The following is an 11,357-nucleotide window of genomic DNA, read 5'->3' on the forward strand; positions in this document are numbered from 1 at the left end:
TTTTTTCCTTCATTTCTACCACTTCACCCCAACATCTCCTCAGGCAGCCACCATTTTCCCCACCCTTCTCAAGCGCCCCCCTTCCTAAATACCTCCTCTCTCCCTCCCACCCCGCATTCCAACCCCACAGACTTCCACGCCGACGCAGGGGCGGTCTAGGAAACCCCGTTTGTGAGACTATTGATTGAGATGGGAGGAGGAGGGGGGGGGAAGCGGGACGCAGTCAGTCGCCTCTCAACTGCTGCAATATTCCTCCGCGTCTGCGTGCGTAAAGTAGTCCCAACGGAGGGCTGTTTCCGACCTGAGAAGCCGTAATCCTTGACTCTCTTCTAGAATTGTCCAAACCTTTCCCTCAGGAAAGAGACCGGGAGGGTGGTCTCTTGTCGGAAAAGGGTAACGTCAGTGAGGTCTTGTATTTAACACACACACACCCCTTGTAAGTTATGAATTTCTATATATCCCTCCGCAACGAGAGGAGGCGGGGGAGGGGAGTAAAAGTAGTTCCGGCCAACGGGACGGCTATATAAAGCAGGCGCGGCGGAGGCGCTGCCTTTTCAGTTGAGGAGAGTGGCGGTGATCGGAACATGTCAGGCGGCTCCGCGGATTATAGCAGGTATTCTGGCGCGGGAGGGGGCAGGCGAAGCGGTTTGCTTGGGGAACGTAAGGAGTATTTGAGGGCAAGCGGGGGAGGCGAAACGTTTCAAAGGCTGTGACGTGGATGGGTTAATAAGCGGAATGCGTGACGGTCGTCGCGCTGTGGCTACGCGCCATTTTTTCTGCCCCTCGCTTATGAGATCGAGGCCGCGCTAACGAGGTTTCCTTGGTTAATAAACAGCCAAAATCCATAGACATGACTGCTTGGCCTTCCTCCACTGGGGTGAGAGGGTTCCCCCCCTTCCTCGCCGGTGTGCCAAACGGTATGGTCCGAAATGGCTGAGAGGACAAAACTGGCCGTTGGCCTTAAAGGGAGAAACCGTCTTAACAATAATTTATTATTGTTGTTTTTTCGCCTCTTAATTGCGCTCTTTAGCGGCGTGCCGCATTGGTAGGTTGGAAATTGACTCCTTCTTCTCCGCCACCCCCCGGGTCCTTTCAGGGGGGCCACATGGTTTCTCCCAAACGGTGAACGCCAAGCCCCCCTCAGCGCAGGTGCCTCGGACGTGCCCATTTTTACCCAAAGGACGGGGGGAGGATTGAGAGCAGGGAGAGGCGCGGCTCGCAGGCCGTTCGTTCGCTGGCAGCCTCGTCAGTCACTCGACTTGCGCAATGACGCCTCAGGGGTGGAGCTCTCGCGACAGTTCGACAGCTCTCGGTGAAGGGAGGGGGGAGAGGAAGGCCCGGAACGCACAAGTCGAGCCTTTGCTGGAGCAACTTCCCCACGAGGAAAAGTTACAACCTCTGAGGGTAGTTAAAAAAAAGATGAGTAAAGGGAGACATAATAGGGGTGTGCAAAACACTGTCCCGTAAATACTAGAACCTGATGGGAGATTCAGGACAGATAAGAGGAAGTGCTTCTTCACACAGCTCATGGTGATGGTCACCAGGTTGTACAGTTTTAATGGGTTTTTTTTTAGAGAAATTCATGGTGGTTAGGCTATCAGTGGCTACTAGTCATAGGGGCTATATATATTTCACCCAGTATCAGAGGCTGCATGCCACTTACTGGGAACAAGCAGGCAGATGCTGTTGCATGTGGGTCCTGCTTGGGGCATATGGTTGACGATTCTGTGAATAGACCGCTGAACTAGATGGATCTCTGGTCTGATCCAGCAGAGGATCTTCTTATTCCTCCTTAATAGACGGCCATTGCCATGCTCTTGTCTCCTTGCTCCACTCCCCCCACCCAGCACTGGTTGAGATGCTACAGCTGTTTCTCATAAAAACAGTACTTTAGCCACGTGCTGATAGAAGAAATATTGGTCTGTCTTCCCTCCCATGTATATGAAGGGAGGGGTTCTCCTATCCCCCTCCTCCAAAAGCCCTGATATAGAACTTGCCAACATGCCTTTTTGATAGAAGTCAAGATAAGAATGAAATGGCTATAGCAGGCCTTACCGTAGGTCATTAGCTGAGCACTTCTCACCCATCTTTTACATATGCCTTGTAGGGATGCAGGAAGTGCTCAGGAATATAAAATATATGTGAGGGGGATGATGCATTAGCATTCATATTTTCTAGGTACTTTTTAGGAACAGGGATTTTGAAACAGGAAGAAGTACCCTGCTATCTGTAGTTTACTGGGAAGAACTGTAAACAAATCTTCCTTAATATACAAACTTGCCCATTATGAATAGTAATCTGCTGTATTAAGACTTCCTGGTTCTTGTTGGGTATTGCTATTCTTATGCAAAGAGATTAGTGCGTAGATGGAAGCAGGTTTATGAAAATTTTGTCATGGTTGTTCTAACATAAAATACATTGCAATAGAGCTCACTTCACTTGCATAAAGGAAGGCTGAGCAGGGCTGTAAACCTTATGCCTGAGGTTTAAACATGTCTCCACCCATATATTTTTTGCACTAAAGCAAGAAATCTGGCTCTTACTCCTGCATTCTAAGATTTAGTGAATTCCTCTGGGTGTAGAGTGCTTTTACACCCATGCGTGCAATATTACTCTTCAGTGAGCTATATAGCAAGAAAAAGTGGTGCTGTCCAGATTTTTTGGATTTCATTATCAGCCCATGGCAACATGGACAGTGGTCAGAGATGTTGGGGTTGCCATCCAAAACATCTGGAGGGTACCAGGTAGGGGAAAGCTGAGGTAGTACTGCTCAGTTTCAGGATTTTAATAAATGGTTGACTGTAGTGAGCAACTACAGCTTCAGTGTAGGCAAGGTACATGCTTTGAAATAATAATTTGTCACTGTGTTTGTGTCAGTCTTCATTTAAGTTGCATCCATAGAAGTTGATCTCTTCACCCAACCTAGCTGACAACTTTTTCTCTCATTTGACAGAGACCATGGCCCAGAGGGAATGGACCCCGATGGTGTCATTGAGGTTAGTATTTCAGTTATAGTTCTTTTAAAAATATTAATAAGGAATGTATTGATGTAAAATAAAATTTATTTAATTTTCGTCCTGCAGAGCAATTGGAATGAAATCGTTGACAATTTTGATGATATGAACTTAAAAGAATCCCTTCTCAGGGGAATTTATGCTTATGGTTTTGAGAAGCCTTCAGCTATCCAGCAACGAGCTATTATTCCTTGTATCAAAGGTAAGCAAATAGTCATGTGTTCACTATGAGCAGGTATTAAGAATTGGCAGTTCTCCATCTTGCGTTCTCAGCCTTGGGGTGGAATTAGAACACATCTTTCCTTTAAAAGTGAGATGATGGCATACCATCTTTCGGGACTGACCTGGAATGGAGATAATTTATAACTGCTGATCACTTGAAAAGGAAATCAACAGTTAAACTGAATCCTTGATGTGTTGTGTGGGAGCAGTAAATATCTATCCTTTTTTTAGGGTATGATGTGATTGCTCAAGCTCAGTCAGGTACTGGCAAGACAGCCACATTTGCTATTTCCATCCTGCAACAGTTGGAGATTGATCTCAAGGAGACCCAAGCACTAGTATTGGCCCCTACCAGAGAACTGGCTCAACAGGTATTGATAGTGTAGTTAAAAAGCTGCTTACATGTTGCATAGGTTTCAGGTTTCACAACTGTAGGACAGTTAACATTTCTTGCAAGTCTGTAATGACTTCTTGTTGCCTCTGGGTTGTAAATATGGAAACAGGCCTCTGCCCCACTAGCTTTTCTCCTTTAAATACATGGAGAGAGGTCAGATGTGATAATAGGCCAGTGATGCTGGGATGAGGTGGGGTAACAGCTGTGTAGGAGTGATGGAGGGGCATATCCAGAAGACTTAGTGATACTAAAGTAGTACAATTTGAGTAGAAAAGGCACTCTTAAAATGCATGCAGTTGTGCAACATGAAAACTGCAGTGCGCATGTGATCAGTTCATTTTTCTCTATATGTATGTAATTTGTAATGTGTGTGCTTCATTCTCTTAATCTTCTGTTTTGAACAGCATTTTTGCAGCACTACACACTCCCTATTAAATTCTATGTTCTTGTGAATATAACACTGAATATTGATATAAAACTGTAAACCAATTTATAATGACCTTGGGGAAGTTTATAGTTTGGTTCAGTGTTAAATTCTTATTTAAGCCCCAATTTTAACAATTTCCTTGGAGGCAATTGTTCAAATAACTTGGAAAACACTCCTCTACAGTAGCTCTGTGCATACAGCTAAAATTCAGATAGCAACTAAGATACCCTAGAATGGAGTTCTGGATTCAGTCTTGTGTAGTTTCTCCTTGGAGACAAAGCAACATGTGAACTGAGATTTGTCTTTAAGGAATAATACATAGCATTTCAATTTAGAAGTGTTTTTGCCAGAATGATTCACATTAGCCTGCAGTGTAACACCAGATTATCTAGTTGTAGGAAGCAGAGGGTGTCTTTGGTTGTTTGTCAGCACAAGACATATCCAACGGTTTCCTTATATCAGCATAAGGCTACCAAGTTTAAAGGTTATGTAGGCATCTAAAGAACCTGCTAAATTCACCAAATCTGTGCAGAAGGGTCAGTTCAATTTTATACCAGCCAGTTTAGTTTTAAAAAATAAAAATAAATACAGTGCTTATGCATATCTAGTAAGCGGTAGCTATGCTTTAGTTTGACACAGCACCAAGACAAGTTTAATTCTTGAATCGGAGTACTTTAATGTGATCCTTTGTAAAAACTAAGGCTCCGCTTATGTGGAAAGTATTTCTGTAATGGAAGACTAGCTTTGAACATGAGTTTCCAATGCAGATGAATTTTTGGGTAGGAAAAGCTTTGCAAAATGCACGGAGGTCATTAAATATGAGTTGTATGTGTCTGTCACTACATGCAAAGTACACTCACTTGGGAAGCTATTAATAACATTCTAATTGAGATTTATTATTTCAGATCCAAAAAGTTATTCTGGCTCTTGGAGATTATATGGGTGCAACTTGCCATGCTTGCATTGGTGGCACAAATGTTCGCAATGAGATGCAGAAGCTGCAAGCAGAGGCTCCCCACATTGTGGTGGGAACTCCAGGACGTGTATTTGACATGTTAAACAGGCGCTATCTGTGTAAGTAATGAAGTACTAATGAAAACCTCTGAGGAACACGTTTGAGCAAGTGATGACTAAAAGAAGGGCAGACTTTAAATTGTTAACTAGGCTGTTTAAAAATAGCTAAGATTTCAAGAGTAGTAATAAATAAAACACCTGCAAGGGGGAACTAACTGGTAGCTTGGCATTTAGTAGTGCTGATTTTCTTGCTGAAGAAATCAAAGTTCTGTACTCTTACCCTGGAAAGCTTCTGAAATGTTTGCTTTTTCTTGTAGCACCTAAATGGATCAAAATGTTTGTCTTGGATGAAGCAGATGAAATGCTGAGCCGGGGATTTAAGGATCAAATCTATGAAATTTTTCAGAAGTTAAGCACAAACATTCAGGTAGGTTCAAACTTGATGTAATACGGTTGGTCATTTTAGAAATGCAGGTAAAGTTACAATGTAGCTGTGAAGTGCTGTATTGTCGTTCCCCCTGCACAAAGCAAAATTGTTTCTTTTCTATCCTTGTCTGTTTAGATTCCACAGCAGACAAGGACGCTTGGTTTCATACATTATTTTATTTATTACATTTTTACACTGTCTAATAGCCAAAGTTCTCTAGTTGATTGTCGTTGACCAGTACTATTCTGACAAGTTTCTGACCAGTTAATGAATCTTCACTGTTCCAGGTTGTGTTGCTATCTGCCACTATGCCAATGGATGTGTTGGAAGTGACCAAAAAGTTCATGAGAGATCCCATTCGTATTCTAGTGAAGAAAGAAGAATTGACCCTTGAGGGCATCAAACAATTCTATATTAATGTAGAGAGAGAGGTAAGGAAGAAGTTTAATAATCTTGGGTGTACTTCTTGTACAAGCACTGTGCTAAAACTGCATAAGTTGGGGTTGTGCCTTGTCTTCTGTAGTAATGCTAGCACGGTACACACAAGAAGTAGAACAAATGCACTGGATCAGTAAAAGACTAGGGTGGACCTCTTTCTTAATGTCCAGTGTCCTAGTCTGTAGACTTGGTGCAACACTACTTGTGTCTGGAAACTTGGCTATAGTTACCATCTCAGCTGATAAGTTGCTATTAAGAGACAGAAGTAATTTTGAACATAGTCTACTGAGGCTTTTTGTATTACTTTGTACAGCCCTTTTCTTGTATGCTCATGACCATTGCCTTAACTTTACAGGAATGGAAGCTGGATACTCTCTGTGATTTGTATGAAACCTTGACCATTACACAGGCTGTTATTTTTCTTAATACAAGGAGGAAAGTAGATTGGCTTACAGAGAAAATGCATGCAAGGGACTTCACTGTCTCTGCTCTGGTAAGTGTTGATACGGAAGATCTGTTGCATGATGCTACTGAAATTGAGAAAAGTTCTAAATTGCAACTTCATAAAACCAGCAACATGTTTTTTTGAAGTTGACTAACAGAATTGTAGGGGTGGGAGATGCTTTAATTCTACTTTGAAATAAGTGTCTCTTTGCTTAACTATATTCTCAAACCCTACTTATGGATTGATGAATTGTGAGTTGTCATGATGTGAGAACCCACCTACAGTAACAATCCATGGTTTGTTAACCATGAACACCAACCCCCATGGTTTGCTGAGTTGTTTAAACCCTGGTTTGTTGCTACGCGTGAACCCAGAACCATAGATTGTTCACAGGTTGTTTTTGCTAGACTACAAAAGCAGTGGACAAGAGCGAGTTGGGGAAACAGTCACTTTGCATGCCAGGCATTTGAGATGGAGGGAGGGAGTGGGCTGAAGGAGGAGGGAGACAAACAAACCATAGTTTGTTAGCTCACCTGACAGACTAATGCTAGATAAGGAAATAAATTATGGGTTAGTGTTCTGGACAAAGCAGGTCTTAATGTGCATTTTCTAGACACAACATACCTGCTACAGATGGTAGATCAAAGGTGGTATATAAGTATAATGTGATTACTCAGAGTTATATACATTACTGGAGGAATACTTGAGCACTTTAAAGATCCATAGTGGTCTTCATTGAATTCAGTTAACAAAAGCATTTAAAAATCTTCACAGCATGGTGACATGGACCAGAAGGAGCGAGATGTTATCATGAGAGAGTTTAGATCAGGATCAAGTCGTGTCTTGATCACTACTGATTTGTTGGTAAGTATTCATGGTTGCTACCCCTTGTATACACTTCTCCAAAGCTGTTCTCTTTAGTGCTGGTTATTGTAACCTGAGCTACTCAAGCTATTGGAAGAGTAAAGACCATGCTCCACTATGGACTTGCATAATTGCAGTTCATCACTATATCATGGTCGACAAAACATAAATACCTTAACCTTAGGAATACAGTAAGGTTTTTCGTTCAATGTGTTGTCTCCCCTTACAGGCTCGTGGCATTGATGTGCAGCAAGTATCGTTGGTTATTAATTATGACCTGCCAACCAATCGTGAAAACTATATTCACAGGTTAGTTGACTTTTCACTGAGTTTCCATTTTGAAGTTCCTTCAGAATCTACACTCTCAAACTTGCCTTGCTTTCTTGCATTAATACTACATTGTGTGTATGTAGTGTGGTGAGGATGGGAGGGGCAGAGCTTCTTGGTTAGCTAATAAAACAAAACAGTGGGAAAACTTAGTTGTATTAGAACCTTGGCAATTAATGATCAGCCATCAAAACATCTTAAGCGCTTCAGAACTAATGTTCTGTGGCAGGTGTTGTGGAGTCTCTAAAGTTCTTCAAAGATCTTGTATTGCCTATATTGTGACTAGGAAAGCATTTTCAGAGGTTTATGCTTTTTACAAAGTTGCTATTAGCTTTCCTTACTAGATGTAAATTTGTGTCTCAGCTTGTTTAATGTTGCCTTATTGGAAGTTTCTTTGTGCCAATGCTTTCACTGCTGCTCTTTGGTTCCTCTTACAGTGGGATTCTTTCTCTGGTGTCTTCTAGTAGAACTTTCAGTTTATCTCCCTGTTATCTGTCTTAGTGGCTTTGTCCCTAAATGAAGTAAATTGTACCTTGTTACTTGATGTAAAAAAATACAGGAGTCGCTAGCCCAGTTGATGACGAGATGGTGCTCAGAAACGGCGTTGGCGTAATTTAGGACGTGGAATCGTAAGCGGCACACTGTTTGAATAAAGAGCGAGTTGGTATTTATATACTTTTCTTTTGTAATGATTGTTGTGAGCTATGTTTGTCTTAAAAAAGCTCTTAATGGTTTGGCCAGATGGAGGCAGACGTTTTGGGTTTGAAAACCTGTATATCTGCTGTGTGCCCTGTGAATAATTTTTCAAAAACTAGTTGTTGGTCTGACAAAAATGGTTAAGTTTTCCCACTGGTGAATAAGCTTATGTCTTTGTAAAATTAAATGTAAGGCTTGGTTTTAAGAGTTAATTTGGAAAAAATAGTCTTAATGATTAAAACAAGTTCTAGAATTCGCAGGCTGACATCAAGCTCTGTCCATGTACAAAAGGAAATGGTGTGAGATAACCTTTTTCCAAAGTTCTCTAGAAGGCTTGTGGGGTGGGGGAGACTTCAAGTGGAAGTCATGCAGAGTGTAATCGTTCTTTGTCTCTGCTACCTAGTATGACAACCTTTCTGTAGTTGGGGCATTTGTCAGTGCTTCAGGAGATAACCAAATCTTGCATATGTATTTGGCACAAAGTTAGCTACTACAATGTCGGATTTCTGATAATCAAAGTTTCTGACAATGAGCACTAATAATTTCTAACCCTGAGAACAGGTTATTTAAACGCTGTTTGAAAGTAGGCTCTTCACAATCTTTTCTGTTCTATGCAGGATTGGCCGAGGTGGTCGCTTTGGCAGGAAAGGTGTGGCTATAAACTTTGTCACTGAGGAGGACAAGAGGATCCTTCGGGATATTGAGACTTTCTACAATACTACAGTGGAGGAAATGCCAATGAATGTGGCTGACCTCATTTAATCCTTGGGATGAGATGTTTTTGGAATGCAGTGCTCGCTGTTGCTGACTAGGCGATCCACAACGTGCATTGTGCTTCTTTCTTGGGGGATACATTGAATCTTGTCTCAATGCTCATTACGGATCAGAAATACAGATTTTTGATAAGCAAAGCGACAGCTTGTCGTGAGCTTCTGTGGGGAGAGCCTTTGGCTTTCGCCTTTTTAGGGTTTAGACTGTTAGGGTTGGGTGGAAAGTCATGGGGTCTGTACATTTTTTCTTTATTAGAAGTTTATTTCCTAGTTCTGTAGAAGTGGTAGTGTTAGATGTTCTTTATCATTTAATAATTTACTTATGGACTAAAAGGTATAAGCGCTGTATAAAATCAGCCAATTATGTTAAACTGGCATACCTACCTTTATTGTATATTATAGTTCTATATTAGACTACATTGGAAAGGCCTTTCAAAATGACAAAACTTTTATAAGAGCATTAAAATGCATTTTTGTTTGGTATGTATTTATTGAATAAAGTATTTAATTAGTGTTAAGTGTGATCTGGACCCTGTTGCTAAACCCCAGCAAGCAATCATTACTATTGTCTTAGTTAGGGTTAAACCCATTAAATTGCCATATTGCACATGTCTTAATGAAGTTTGAATGTTCAATAAAATACTTATATATTCACTTGATGAACTGGATGCTTCTTTGGAGACTAGGGACTGCAATTTTAAGTCAAACTATTTTTTAACATTGTAGGATGCTTCCATAAATTGGTGTATTATAAATGGTCAATAGTGGGGTCCATATTGGGGATACAGAAAAGCATCTTAGTCAGCAATTGCTACACTACTTTTAATATACATTTATTTCTTACCCACTTCTTCCTTTGGATTGAGGTGGGGAACAACATTAGTACAATACAATATAAATCAAACATAAAATTAATTAAAAGCGCATGTAAAATATACAAAGGAACAAACTTTAAAAATTCTTAGGTTTCAAATTCATCTGGGTAGGACTGCTGGAAAAAGCTAGGCTTTATAGCTGTCTTAAATACAGAGAGAGTTAAGTTGACTAATCTCCGGTAGGCCATTTCACAGTCTGGGGGGCAACAGAGGAGAAGGTGTTCTGGTTAACAGTTGTCCTCTAATTTTGGCTGAGTGAAGTAAGTTCTCACAAGACTTGAGTGTGCAGGTCAGATTGTATGGGAGAAGGCGATTCCACGTTACACCCCACAAGTCAGTTCCCAAATGTATGTCTGGAGTTTTAAGTGGTTTTTAGAATGTTGGCCTGAGTGGGTGGAGTTAGAATGTCTGGGGAGGGGAGGAGTGATATATAAGGGAATGAGTGAGGATTGAGTAAGACTTTAGGTACTCTTCGAGTCATTAGCACTGTGTTAGCTCTTGGTGTTTAGAGTACTTGGGTCTGGAGAATTTGAAGTTCAGTGTAGAGTGGTGTCTTGAGAGTGGGGTGTGGAAATAGACAGTTTGTGTATAATAAACAATACGATAAAGTTCAAGAGTGATTGTGTGAGAAAGGAAAGCGTGTATGTGAAAGGATTGGATGAAAAGTTTCAAAAGTTTTTTTGAATGTTATATTTGAAACAAAGCTTGTGAACTTTTAAAATAAACTTTAATTATTTTGGTTTTTAACTACCACAAAAATCCCATGTGTGGCATTTATCACCTACTCTGACAGTTATTCACCTCGGCACATATAATTCAGTGTTTTATTTTATATATTGAAATCCTCCATTTAAACCCCCTTTCTCCACATAGTTTGGAGGAAGGTAGTTTTTATCCCTTGCCTCAAGCGGTGGTGCTTGGCTTGAGCAGGGAGTAGCCACGGCCAGGCCTGGTGTTCAGAGTCTGTGTCATGGCAGTAACCTAGACCCAAACCATGTAGGGCTTTAAAGGTAATGACCAAGACTTTGTACTTTGCCTGGAAACATAATTGGCAACCAGTGGAGTGATTTTAATGTTGGGGTAATATGCTCGCCCCTAGAGGTACCGGTGACCAACCTTGCTGGCATATTTTGAACTAACTGAAGTTTCTGAAGTAGGTTCAAAGGTAGCCCTATGTACAGCACATTGCAGAAGTCAAGCCTAGAAGTTACAAGCATGTGCATGTTATATCATGTATTTGTGTCCTGGTGCACTATGACTTCATAAGCTGTACCTATACAATTAAACCACCTTGCTTGTTTATAATGGAATACTACATTCCTTCCCAGCTCTCCCACTTTGGGCTTAGACTTCAGCATTATTAGTCTTAAGTGACTTCTAATTACCATTCTCTAGGTCAAGATAGTGAAGCTGTATAAATGGACTAATATCTAAAATTTACAAA

At 41.0% G+C, this 11,357-nt stretch overlaps 2 protein-coding genes and 3 non-coding genes across 7 annotated transcripts in view; 4 read left to right on the forward strand and 1 right to left on the reverse strand.

The window, feature by feature from the left end:
- The first annotated feature begins 563 nt into the window (after window positions 1–563).
- Window positions 564–9,697, forward strand: EIF4A2 (eukaryotic translation initiation factor 4A2). 3 transcript variants are annotated; one of them, XR_010025713.1, is made up of 12 exons: window positions 564–613; window positions 2,954–2,996; window positions 3,084–3,216; window positions 3,468–3,607; window positions 4,963–5,131; window positions 5,389–5,498; window positions 5,786–5,929; window positions 6,292–6,429; window positions 7,156–7,245; window positions 7,475–7,554; window positions 8,132–8,236; window positions 8,886–8,976. XR_010025713.1 is itself a non-coding variant. In XM_063131913.1 (11 exons), exons 1-11 carry the CDS (start codon window positions 585–587, stop codon window positions 9,028–9,030), a joined length of 1,221 nt encoding a protein of 406 aa, XP_062987983.1. In that variant the 5' UTR covers window positions 564–584; the 3' UTR covers window positions 9,031–9,697. The 3 variants fall into 3 exon arrangements, 1 of the variants encoding a protein (XP_062987983.1); XR_010025714.1 differs by having other exon boundaries at window positions 8,132–8,232; XM_063131913.1 differs by lacking the exon at window positions 8,132–8,236 and having other exon boundaries at window positions 8,886–9,697.
- Window positions 3,323–3,393, forward strand: LOC134403228 (small nucleolar RNA SNORD2). The gene has a single exon (XR_010025767.1). It is a non-coding gene; the product is annotated as a small nucleolar RNA SNORD2 (small nucleolar RNA).
- Window positions 5,540–5,669, forward strand: LOC134403212 (small nucleolar RNA SNORA63). The gene has a single exon (XR_010025751.1). It is a non-coding gene; the product is annotated as a small nucleolar RNA SNORA63 (small nucleolar RNA).
- LOC134403226 (small nucleolar RNA SNORA81) lies at window positions 5,959–6,137 on the forward strand. The gene has a single exon (XR_010025765.1). It is a non-coding gene; the product is annotated as a small nucleolar RNA SNORA81 (small nucleolar RNA).
- Window positions 6,250–11,357, reverse strand: part of ATP11B (ATPase phospholipid transporting 11B (putative)) — a 508,285-nt gene continuing 503,177 nt past the window's right edge. The window contains exon 31 of the transcript XR_010025712.1: window positions 6,250–6,264. The gene's annotated coding sequence lies outside the window, so the exon portion shown is untranslated. The remainder of the gene's footprint in view (window positions 6,265–11,357) is intronic.

This window comes from Elgaria multicarinata, chromosome 8 (genome assembly GCF_023053635.1).
Source record: "Elgaria multicarinata webbii isolate HBS135686 ecotype San Diego chromosome 8, rElgMul1.1.pri, whole genome shotgun sequence".
In the NCBI taxonomy this organism is placed as follows: domain Eukaryota; kingdom Metazoa; phylum Chordata; class Lepidosauria; order Squamata; family Anguidae; genus Elgaria; species Elgaria multicarinata.